At 41.7% G+C, this 12,674-nt stretch overlaps 1 protein-coding gene across 3 annotated transcripts in view; it reads left to right on the top strand.

The window, feature by feature from the left end:
* Window positions 1-6,032: 6,032 nt before the first annotated feature.
* The window catches only part of CCDC34 (coiled-coil domain containing 34), a 33,676-nt gene continuing 27,034 nt past the window's right edge, over window positions 6,033-12,674 (top strand). For all 3 annotated transcript variants that reach the window (XM_074230405.1, XM_074230404.1, XM_074230403.1), the window contains exons 1-2: window positions 6,033-6,411; window positions 10,587-10,719. In XM_074230405.1, coding sequence (XP_074086506.1) covers window positions 6,050-6,411; window positions 10,587-10,719 — 495 coding nt within the window. In that variant the 5' untranslated portion in view covers window positions 6,033-6,049. The remainder of the gene's footprint in view (window positions 6,412-10,586; window positions 10,720-12,674) is intronic.

Here is a 12,674-nt window from a genome sequence, read left to right as displayed (position 1 = left end):
AGAACCTATGGAAAAGAGCTGACTGCTATTGCTCCTTACTCTACCATCTTGCTTCTGCTAGGATTTCAGATTACAATTTTGGAGACAAGCAAACTGTGTACATTGTACATATAAGATAAATACCGTGTTAATTGGAAGTAATCTCAGAGTTAAGGCACTAGCATGGGGAACCAGGAAAGACTTCTTGCAGATGATCTTTGAACGGAAACTTGAGGGAAGTTGAGAAGCAGAAATGAGGAGAGAGGGCATTCTAGGCATGGGGAACAGCCAGTGGAAATGCATGGAGCTTTGTGAAAAGAGTAAATTACAAGAAAAACTAGCCATGTAGGAAGCCGCCAAACAGCATTTTCTGTTTAATCCTGAAGGATTAAAATAGGGAACTCCTGGAGCTGGGAGAGGGGAAGGGGAGAGAGACAAAAAGAGAGAGAGAGAGAGAGAGAGAGAGAGAGAGAGAGAACATGACATGGTCAGATTTATGATTTGGGATGTAACTTTTGAGTCCAGAGACCACTTTTCCAGTAAATTTTAGCAAAATTTATCCATGGCCACTAAGAAGCCAAAAGAACTGTCATTTAGTAGGTCACTTAAAATTACTTTCCAGGCCCTCGCTCAGTCTTTGTAATTTTCCTTCTCATAGAACATAATCTCTTCAGAAATGAAATTGTTTTGTTTTTTTCTTTGTTTCACCAATGCCTGGCACATGGTAGGCATTTAACAGAGGTTTATTGATTGCTCTTAATCAAGTTATTAGAATTATACCTCTATAGTATATCTGGGGTAGCTAGATGGCACAGGGATTAGAGCACTGTGCCTAAAGTTGGGAAGACTGACCTTCATGAGTTCAAATGGGACTTGACACTAAAAAGCCGTGTGACCTTGGGCAAGTCATTTAACTATTTACTTAAGTTTCCTCATCTGCAAAAATGAACTGGAGAAGGAAATGGCAAACCATTCCTGGATCTTTGCCAAGAAAACACCAAAAAGGGTCACAGTGGAGTAGAACCCTCAACAACAATGCTGTAGCTATTCAATCTAGCCCAAGGCATATTAGAAGCTGTATATTAGTTGAGGGTGATTAGGTAGCTAGAGGTCAATATGGAACTAAAAATGGGAATGGACTGGGATAAATGGCCTGGTACTTCAACAGCTTCTGAAAACATTATTAGATTATAGAATAGCAGGTGATAGTCTGAAGAGTTGCCTGGATTCATGTTCAATATTTTTGTTAAAAGCTATGATCTTATTTTCAGGAGAGGTTTGAGGCCATTAGGAAGCCTTAAATTTCCTGAAGCTCTCTTCTTATCTGTGTCTCCTGACTTCCTTCAATTTTATTGTCTTTCCTCTGTTGGTTTTTTCCAGTTTATTTTGTCTATACTGTGTTCCTAGTTGTTGCATGTCTTCTCCACCAATAGAATATCAGCAATAAACACTTCATCCATTTGGTTTTTCCTTTGTGGATGGTTAGATCAAACTTTTAAGTGATTGTGGATGTCTTCCAGGAAGTTCTGCAGTATTCCAAGAGGAATATTAATATTTAATAGATGTCGTGTGGCTATGACACATGGAACATGGTCTTAGAAAAGCTCAAAATAAGTATCACACAGAGGTTAATGAAGAAGGAATGATATGAGCAGGCTATGATCAATGAGGAACTTTGAAGAATGTGAATATTTGTCTTCGGGGTATTGTTTGGTGAAAAGTTAAAATAAGCTGACCATATGGCAAGGGGACAGCAAAGGATCATATATGGACACCCCAAATTACACCTCTTGTAACTTTGGGGAAAAGATTCAATATGTTGGGTGGGTCCCCTGTGGTGAATATATGAGGAAAATATAGACAAGAATATACAGGATGGGCAGGCATAGAGGGGTCATGATATGCATTGTTGGAAAGAATGTCCAAATAGATGAGGTCAGGTCCATGTGAATATCTGAGTTGATTATTTTACAAGTCAATATATTTTTTGAAAAGTTTCTAACCAAAGTGGTTAAAATTAAAATGTTAAAGAGTAAATGCCCATTATAGGGCAAATATGCTGATTAAAAATACCCAAAAGAAACCTCTTTAATTTTAGAATCTAAAGAAATGAAATGAACCCCAGAGGTCAGGCAGTCCAACCTGCACCTGTCCTTCTAACCCAGTATCCCTAAGAAGTGGTCATCAGCATCAGTTTGAAGACTCCCATGAATGGGATGCTCACTACCCTTCTCTTTCAGCCTCCCATACTTTTGGACATTTCTAATTATTTGGATTTTTTTTTCTCCTCTATCCTTGAATCTCAATCTGTGTCTAAACAGCTTCATCCCATGACCCTTGGTTCTGCCCTCTGGAGTTGTACAAAACAAGTTTAATCCCTTATCCACAGGACAGCCAATCAAATACTTAGGAAGTCATGTGGTGCTATTCCAGGTGCACAGCATGGCTAATTGATCAAACAAGGGCAATGTCTAAATACAAGATTTTTATTTTTTCCCCTGGCATCTGTATTAAATTTGTGTCCAAATGTTAAGAGTAAGCAAAGATTGAAGAATAACAGTTGATAGGAGGGAGTTGATAATCCAATTTCCCAGCAGTTGTTTGTTTCCCACTCCCTTTTTCCTTCAGATAGATATATCTAAGTTCCAACTTGAAATTGAAATACATTTATATTTCTATATGTACAAATATATACTTTATCCATATTTATTAAATCCACTCTGCAAAGACATATGCTGAGTGGGCTGAAGATAACAAAGATCAAGACCAAATAGCCCCTGCTCTCAGGAAGCTTAGGCGACAAGTAATCTATAATAGTGACTAGAGAGGGTTCGTTAACAATTTCTTCCTACTAAATGGCAAGAAGACCACCTGAGATGAGAATGTGATTCTCCATCTCTGGAACACTTGAATGGGACATGAAAAAGCCATTGGACTTGACCATGGAGAAAGCAGCCTCAAATGTTAGCTCTACAATGTGTCTTTGAGCAAAAAAGAAAATTTCTTGGGTTCCCTTTGGGGGGAGGGTGTGGGAGGAATCACTTGACCCTTTTGGGTCACAGTTTCCTTAACTGTACATTGAAGGGATTGGACTAGAAAATCTCCCAGGTATTCCTTCCATCTGCAAAATGATGGGAAAGAATGATAAAGGATTTGAAGTCAGAGAACTTAACTTCTGATTGGGAACTTATTGTGTGACCTGAAACAAGTCTTTTTTGCCCTATTTTGGACCAAGGGTTGGATCTCTTAGGTACTTTCTAGTTCTACAGCTAAGACTTAGGATATAGAATAGAAGCAAAGGGGTGAAAAGAGAAAGAAAGGAGAGGGGAATTAAGTATTATTAAGCACCTGCTGTGTATCAAGCAATGCTAAATCTTTGCAAATACTTCATTTGATCCTACAACCCCGTGAAGTAGAAAATACTAGATTTGGGAGGGCATGCCCTGGGCTCCAGCATTGTACCTACTGCTTAATACCTTCTGCTTCCTCCTTTATAAAATCTGGACTAGCTAGCCTCTGGGGTGCTCTCCAGCTCTGTAATCTATATTTTTATGAGTTCTGGCTTATCTATTCCAGAATCAGGTGTGCCCTTTGGGGGCCTCAGTTTCCTTAGCTTTAATTTGTTGTGGCAGATATTGTGCTTGCTTGCTGATTTTGGCCTCAGGAAGATGAGTTTGAACCCTGCCTAGGCCAACTAAGCCTTTCTGACCCTGTTTCCTTATTTGTAAAATGAACGGGATGAACTTCATGACCTCTGTTATCCCTTCCAGCTCAATCATTCATCAAGTATTTATCAAATGCCTGTTATGAGCTTATCATTGGGGATGGAAGTACAAAGGGTGAAAGAATCCCTTTTGTCAAGGAGTTTCTCCCAGATCAGAAATTCTTAAGCTGGGACCTGTCATATATAGTATTATATATAGATGTGGATTTTTATGGATATGATATGTGTGTAGCATATATATCATATTTTTTAAAAAGTAGTTTATTATTTGAATATAACTGATTTCATTTATAATCATTCATTTATTTGTTTGTTTGTTTATTTATTTTCTGCATCTAAAAACAGTCTTCTAAGATGGCTTCCATTGGCATCACTGTTTCCTTTCTCCTGACATCTCTAGATGCCTTCAAGTCCCAGGTAGAAACCTTTGCCCATCCACTTTCTTTCTAGTGTCTTCCCTTTATGACTTAGCTACAGTTTATCCTATATAGGACATACACATGCACACACACACACATATATCTTTGTAATATGTGTATTATATATGTTGGGTTAATTACATATGAGTATTATATAGGTATGCATTTTGTGTATTATATATGAATGGGTCTTATATGTGTATGCTATGTATGTGTGGGTATATAGGTATGTAGTGAATATATTGTATAACTCACATGCATATTATATTTGTAGGTATATTATAAGTGCTTATATATGTACATATTATATGAGTATTATAAGTATTTTATGTAAGTGTGTGACATATGTGAATTATACCTGTAGGTATATGATATATGTGTATCAGGTGTATCATATAGGTGTGCATTCTATATGTGAGTATATTGTAATATATTACATATGTATATTATATATAATATATTGCAAATTATTTATGAGTGGGCATTATGTGTATATTATATGTATATTATAAATGCATGCATATTATATATGTATTATACATGAGCAGGCATTATATACACATAAGTAAGAGGTATATTAGAAATGTGCATTATTATAGATGTGGGTATGATATATGTGCATTATATATAGTATTTATAGATGTGAATTTTTGTGGGTATGATATGTGTGCATTATATGTGGCATTATATATAGATGTGGATTTTTGTGGATATGATATGTGTGCATTTTATATATAGTATTATAAAGAGATGTGGATTTTTGTGGCTATATGTGCATAATATATATAGTATTATATATATAGATGTGGATATGCTATGTGTTTATTATATATAGTATTATATAGACATGGATTTTTGTGGCTATGATATGTGTGTATTGTATAATAGTATTTTATATAGACGTGGGTTTTTATGGATATGCTATGTGTGTATTATATGTAGTATATGTAGATGTGGACTTTTGTGGATTTGATATGTGTGTATTCTATTTAGTATTATATATATAGATGTGGATTTTTGTGGATATGATATGTTTGTTATATATAGCATTTATATATAGATGTGGATTTTTGTAGTTGTGATATGTGTGTATTGTATAATAGTATTATATATAGATGTGGTTTTTGTGGCTGTGATATGTGTGTATTATCTATAGTATTTTATATGTATATGTGGATTTTTGTGGATATGATATGTGTATAGTATATAGTAATATATGTGTGTGTGGATTTTTGTGGATATAATATGTGTATTCTATATAGAGACATGTGGATTTCTGTGGATATGATGTGTGTATTATCCATAGCATTATATATAGACATGGATTTTTGTGGATGTGATATGTGTGTATTCTATATAGTATTGCATATGGGTGCGGCTTTTTGTGGCTGTGATAGGTGTGTATCGTCTATAGCATGGCGGGCATCGCGGGGCGCGGGCATGGCGGGCATCGCGGGCGCGGTCCGGCTGGGCGCACACCTGTCTGCCCCCCTCCCCCGCCCTGGCTTCTCCCGCTTCGGGCCGGCACAGCGGGGGACACACAGTAGGTGGGTCAAGGCCAAGGGCCCCCGACCCGAAGAAGGGACGGGGTCTGGGCCCGGCGCGGGGGGGGGGGGGGGGGGCCACAGCGCCCCCAGCAGGCCGGAGGCGGGGCCCCGCGGAGGCCGAGGGCGGGAGAGACAAAGCCCCGCGCGTGGGGGCGGGGTCCGCGTTGCCCCGGCAACGCGTGGCGGCTCCCGGGCCCGGATTGGCCGCGGCGGCGGCGGCGCGGGGGCTCCTGGGAGCGGCGGCGGCGGCGGCAGCGCCGGTTTGAACTCGGCCTCGGCTCCCCGCCCGACCCCGGCCCGACCCCGGCCCGGCCCCCGCCCGGCCCCCGCCCGGCCCCCGCCCGGCCCCCGCCCGACCCCCGCCCGGCCCCCGCCCGGCCATGCAGAGCCCGCAGGCCCCCGCGCCCGCCTCGCCGGCCTCCGCGCCGCCCAGCGACAGCGACAGCGACAGCGACGAGGCCGGGGAGCCGCGGCTGCGCCGGGGGCGGCGGCGGCGGCGGCGGCCCCGCACGGACCGCGCCCCCCGGGACCGGGACCGGGACCCGCGCCCGGAGCGGGCCGAGGCCGGCGGGGAAGCGCCGCCGGAGCCGCGGCCCGGGGAGGCGGAGGAGGAGGAGCCGGAGGAGGCGCCGCGGCCCGGGGAGGCGGGGGAGGAGCCCGAGGAGGCGCCGCGGCCCGGGGAGGCGGAGGAGGCCGAGCAGGCCGAGCCCGGGGGGCGGGCCGCGGCCTCGGGCGGCCCCAGGTAAGGGGGAGGGGAGGGGAGGCCGGGCCCCCGGACCCCGGGGGGGGCCGCGCGGGGAGCTCGAGCCGGCCCTGGAGCGGCGGCGGGGCCCGGGCCGCCGCGTCACCCCGCTGCCTTGCGAAGCCCCGACAGGAAAGGCGGAGGCGGGCCCGGCCGGCGCCCCCCGGGCCCCCCCGGCTCCGCACCGCGGCCGCGGCCTTTCTCCCGAGGCTCCCGCCTGCTCCCAGGGCGGGGTGCCCGTGGGCTTAAGGCCGGCCGTGTTCTTGGTTTCCGGGGTGGGGAACCCGAAGCCCCAGCGGAGCAGGAGCGGGCCCGGTGCCCCGGGCCGGCCGGGCCCGCGCGGCCTCTCGCCCTAAGCGTTCCGGTCTGATGCCGACCCCGGCCCGGCTCTGGCGCGGGCGCTGTGCCGGCCCCACGCGGCTGCGGCTCCCGCCGGCGCCTTCCTCTTCAGCTCGCCCAGTTTCACGTCCCTTGTGGCGGCCTGTGGGACTTGGTTAGCATGGCCGATGCTTCCCCAGATTCTTAGGAAAGAAAATATGTTTGAAATCCCTCCATCGTGGTGTTTTTCATCTGTCCCTCGACTTTACTCCTTATAGCTTCACTGAAACCTCTCTTCCTCGTGTTCCTCTCGCCTTTCCTCGTCCATCACTTCTCTCTTTTCCTCCCATCAAAACCCCGACCCCGCAGATGACCGGTTCCACCCTGTGCCTCTTTGTTTTTGAATCCCGAGTCCCCTTCCTTGTCACCGGTGTTGTTCTGCCGGGTCTCAGTTCTGGGTCAGCCCCAGACTGTTCCTCTTCGCACCTTCTACTGGATGAGGCCGTCCAACCATGCTGATTGGGGTCCCCACAAAGTTATTCTCACTAATTTCAACTAGACCATTATTGCTACTTCTCAGTCCTATTGTTCTAACTAATAAACTCTATTGTGCTCCTTGAACTGATTATTCCAGATGGTTTCTTCTCTCTTCTGGCCTCCTCTATCATTTTTCTCCCCACTCTTTCAATGCAGAGGTCTAGATCTCTTTAGGAAAAAACTAAAGGACGTTCATGGCGAGCTTTATCTTTTCTTCTTTCCTGCTAAATCTGATAGAAATTTTTTTTCAGTCCTCATTTTTCTTGACCTTTCTGTAGAATTTGATACCGTTGATACCAAATTACACTATTGATGCTGATTTGGTACTCCTTGAATGCTTCCTCCCCCCTTGGATTTTCATAACACTATGCTTTCCTGGCTTTCCTCCTACCACTCCAATTCCAATTCCAATTCCATTCCAATTCAGTCACTTTTTCTGGATTATTGCTGCCCCACCTAATACCCATTCAAGGCCTTTTAAGGTTCAGTCCTGGACTCTCTCTTTTTTTCCTTCTATTTCCCTACTCAATGACTTCATCAGCTTCCATGGGTTGAGTTGTCATCTCTATGTAGATGATTCCCAGGTTTATAGAACTAAGGTGGGAAGATACTAGTGTTGTAGAACCTAGAGAAGCCCAACTTTCCCACTCAGCACTCCAGTAAAACTCTAATAATGCACTAGAAGGAACAGGAATCAGGTATTTCTATTCAGCCCAGGACTGCATAAAGAGACCACCATAATCCTGTGGCAGCATCGAGTGGAGAAAAACTAGGGTAAATGTGAGGCAGAATACAAAATAGCCTGTCTTACTATTCAAGACAGGACTAAAGTTCTAGACAAGTAATCTGGGGGGCCCCAGCTGCAACAGAAGTCAGGGGGAAAGTGGGGTCTAGTCTTAGCCACCAAATTCAAGATTAATTAGGCCTGCCCTAACAGCCAGGAGTACAGGCAGAAGCTGACTTTCACTGAAACACAAACCACTGAGATTCCATTGTACTTGGCAGTTACCTTAGTAAAAGAAAGGAGAACTTGGATTAGTCCAAAAGACATTTTAAATGAAAAGGCCAGAAGACACTTTGAAACGGAAATGTAGGAGAATAAGACAAGATCTCTAGAGCTAGGTCCAATCTTTTTCCCCAGCCCTGTAGAGTTCCAGCCAGACAATTCCTTACAAAGTCACCTTTAAGAATCTCAAATTCAATATGCTTGAAAACTGAACCTTTTAGAGTTGCCACAAAACTTAGTTCTCTGTTAAATTTTCCTTCTTCTGGTCACCCAGTTTTACAGTCTTGGTGTAATATTTTAACTCTTTTCTCACCTTTACCCATCATAACCAATCATTTGTCATGCCTTATTGATTTGTCCTCCACTAAAATTCTCTTTTATCCATTTATATGACTACCACCTTAGTTCATACTTTCATCACCTCGCCTGGATTACTGTCATAGCCTAATCAATGTCTTTTATCATAGAAATATTTTATTTGTTTTTCCAATTACATATGGTAGTAGTTTCTACCAGTTCTTTTTAAAACTCTACAAGTTTTAAAGTTTGCCAATTTTTCTCCTTCCCCTCTTCCCCCCAAAAGAAGGCAATCTGATAAAAGTCTTTACATTTGCAACCATGATAACCAGAGATCGAAATTGAATGTGTTTTGAGAGAAGAATCGGATCCAAAAGCAAGAAAGTAAACATTAGAGATAACAAAATTATGTGATACACAAGACAACTTTTAAAAATTGAAGATAATAAGCTTTGGTCTTCATTTAAATTCCACAGTTCTGTCTATTTTTTATCCCAAATCCCCTAAGCTAATCAGTGTCTTTTAATTTTCATTCTCTTCCTTCCCTGATGCATCCTCCATACAGCTGCCAAAATAATCTTTCCACAATATAAGTTCAAGCATGTCACTGCTCAGGAAAAAAAAATGTCAATTTTTTTATCTTAATATGTAAAGTTTTTCACTGTCTAGCATCACATCATCCTTGATACTTCATTCCAACCAAGCTAGCCAACTTAGAATTCCCTGATTTGGAAAGTCTTACTCCTTTCTCCATCTTTTCATACTTGTAGTCCACTGCACTCCTTTTTTTAACCTCTACCTCTTTGAATTAATTCCTTATTTCCTTCAAAACTCAGCTTATGTTAAGTTACTTGCTGTAACAAATCTTTCCTGATCTCCCTAGTTGGTGCTTTCTCCTCAGGCCTCAAAATATTATGTATGTCTTTTATTTGCTTACATAGCATATCCTTCTAGTAGAATAGAAGCTCTTTAATGGCAAGGAGTACTTTTTATTTTGTGCACATATCTCCCATGCTTGTCACAGTGCTTTGTTGGTAGCAGACACTTAATAATACCTGTTGGATTAAATAATTGCCATGAAACCATCTTCACTAATTCTATTGTTTACCTCTCCAATAAGACCCTGTGGTTCATCCTTTCAGATCATTTTTTTTTGTAAGGACATTGATATTGAGGTGGCTAGTGTCTCCCAATAGTATGCTAGTTCCTTGACCTTGGGATAGTGCTCTCAGTGGCCAGCCTGTTGGTGATTAGCTTTAGTTTATTAGCTTGGTCCTTAAAAGGCAGAGTTGGTTTCTGGAGTCATACATACAATACTCAAAGCCTTTCCAGCTTGATAGAATCTGCCATAGGGTATTTTGCTAGCAAGACCTTTGAGACTCGGGGCATTGCAGTAGGATTTTATGGAGAATCAAATGAAAGCTCATATTTTTGTTATTTTAAAGATGGACTGTGTGATTTCCTCACAACAATCCTTTGAGTTAGATAGGTGGTAAAAATATTATCATCCCTATTTTATCAATGAGGATAAATTGTTAAACCTCAGGATGACTTGCCTGTGGTCATGCAGTTTGCCAGGAGAGCTGAAACTGAAACTCTGGCCTTCTGACTGAAGCCTCTTGCCCTTTCCACTTGAAATTTGGTTTCTGAAGTAAATTAAAAAAAAAACATTCTAGCTAGTTCCTATGTCATGGAGTTTAGTGGTTAGTACTTAGTGACTTTTGATTTTATTGCTGTGGTTTGTACCCTAGCAATGCTAATCATAGACCCTTAGGATATATTTGTCTTTTATGCATTTTTGTAGCTGAAAAAAATTATTGCTTTGACGAACAGCCTTCTCATGGTCAAGCTGGGAAAAGCTTTAGATTCAATTTTTATAAACTCCTTTAAAATTGAAGTCTCCTTATTGAATGTAGTAAAATATAGATTACATTTCACTTTTATGTCAATAAATCAATTCGATTGTTAGGTCAACAACTACTTATTAAACAGTTTAGAACATATTCTTTATCACCAGAATTAAAGAAAGAGGAGATTCAGGAAAAGAACATCAGTCGCTTGGATTAGAGACGAGTCTGACACCATGGGAAGAATGGTTTGTTTGCAAAGAAAAAGAACAACGCGCTCGTCTACAAAATAGAGCCTTGGAGGTAATGATAAAGCGAGTTTCTTTTCTTTTTAATAACCTTAGGTGAGCTTATAGATGTATTTCTCAATTTAAAAGAAAATTTCCATGCATCTCCTCAGTGTCCTAATACACATCAGTGTTTAATGTTGTGTTTCAGACTTGATGCTAAGTGTTTGTACTCTTTCACTTTCAAGGGACATTCATTAAACACTAATCCCTTGTGCCAGAGGAGAGGCAAAAACCAACAAGACCTATTTCTTTCCTTGGACAGAGAAGAAAATGAGGCTTCAAAAGGTTAAATGACTTTCCCAGGTTCACCTAAGCAAGTTTATATTAGATCTAACATACGGGGTGGTATAAGGTCTCTTGACTCCTAAGTCTAGTTTTAATCCTACTGATTAAGTAGGATTTCCAGAGATAAATGAGGCAGTATCCATTTTTCTTATTGAACATGTTTTATTTTTTCACTCCTTTTAAGTTGTAGGCATTTAAAAAAGGCATACTTCTGAGTAAAAAACGGTGAAAGTCTAATTAAACCTTGACTGCTGTTTTAGGACCTGTCAGTTATATTGGGTCAAGAACTTCTTGTCTAGCAAAATTACCCACATGTATTTCCATACTTAATAATGCCAGAAAATAGACCATGTTAGGTATTAGAACTTTGAAGAAATGGAGTCACTTATTATTTTAATTTATATTTTTACTCTAATCATTTAGCTTTTTTTATGTGTTGGGTTTTCATCCCCTTCAAGTAGATTGCAAAATGTTTCAGGAAATGTACTTGTGATGAAAAAAAGGATAATTGAGAATTAGGCATTTGACAGTTGGAAAGGCAGTTTCAAGGTGAAATGAGATAGATTGTTCACATGTGAGATCATATCTTAGAGATCATCATTTCATTTCCCTTTCAGTGAACTCCAGTGGCTCCTGATTCTCTTCAGTCTTCTTTATCTATTAAAGTCCTTCCTATCCTATCCCTTTTCTATCTTTCTAGACTTCTTACACATTACTAAGCCAATGACACTGACCTCCTTTGCTACTCTTAGGTACAAGACTCTCTATCTCTGACTCTGCACATTTAATTCCCCCCCCCCCCACCCCCGTGGGCTCTTGACTTCCCTGTGTTCTTTTCTATTTTTTCACTAATTATCCCACCTTCTGCAGTAAGCTTTACCTGATCCCCCTTGATGCCAATTCCTTCACTCTAAGAATATCTCCAGTTTATTTGATAGACAGCTTGTTTGTACTCGGCGGTTTTGCTTTTTGCCTCCCCCTTAGATAGTGAGCTCCTTGAGGGCAGGGTCTGTCTTTTGCCTTTGCTTGCATCTCCACTGCTTACACAATGCCTGGCACATGTATTAGGTACTTAATAATATTTATTGAGCAGCTGCCTGGCTGTGGAGATGCCTACTTTGGGGAGGAGGCGATCTTTTATGCAGAGTCTATGTCACCAGCATTGGACCCTCTTAGTTGGGAACTTGGAATGATGGATATTTTTTTTTTCTAAGTAAACTATTCTTTAGGGAAGTGGCGTCAAACTCACAAACAAAACCCACCAAACTGCATGTTGCGAATGCTGAAGGCACATATTGACTTAGTTTTATTGTATCATTATTATCATTATTATTAAAAATATTTCTCAATCACATTTTAATGCAGTTCAGGCCACACCTGAGGAGGGAAGTGTGTTGTGGTATGTGTGTTTGACACCCCTTCTTTAGGGAATTGAGAAATTATGCTTCACTCAGTCTAGGACTTTGTAATAAGAGAAGGTGGGAAACTTTAAGAGCAGCATTCATGGAAAGAAAGAAAAATATGTAGTAAATGAATTAAGTTTTTAAGCTGTCCAAACTGGATCAGGCTCCTGTTAATACAGTTAGGATTGCATGCACTAAGTAATAACAAACTAATGAAATTCTGAATGTAGATTTATCTCTGTGCTGTTCACATTCTTTTTCTGGAAGAAATGCTCAAACT

This window comes from Macrotis lagotis, chromosome 3 (genome assembly GCF_037893015.1).
Source record: "Macrotis lagotis isolate mMagLag1 chromosome 3, bilby.v1.9.chrom.fasta, whole genome shotgun sequence".
NCBI classification, from domain to species: Eukaryota; Metazoa; Chordata; class Mammalia; order Peramelemorphia; family Peramelidae; genus Macrotis; species Macrotis lagotis.
The sequence above is the reverse complement of the archived record's forward strand: the minus strand, read 5'-3'. Positions and strand labels throughout refer to the sequence as shown.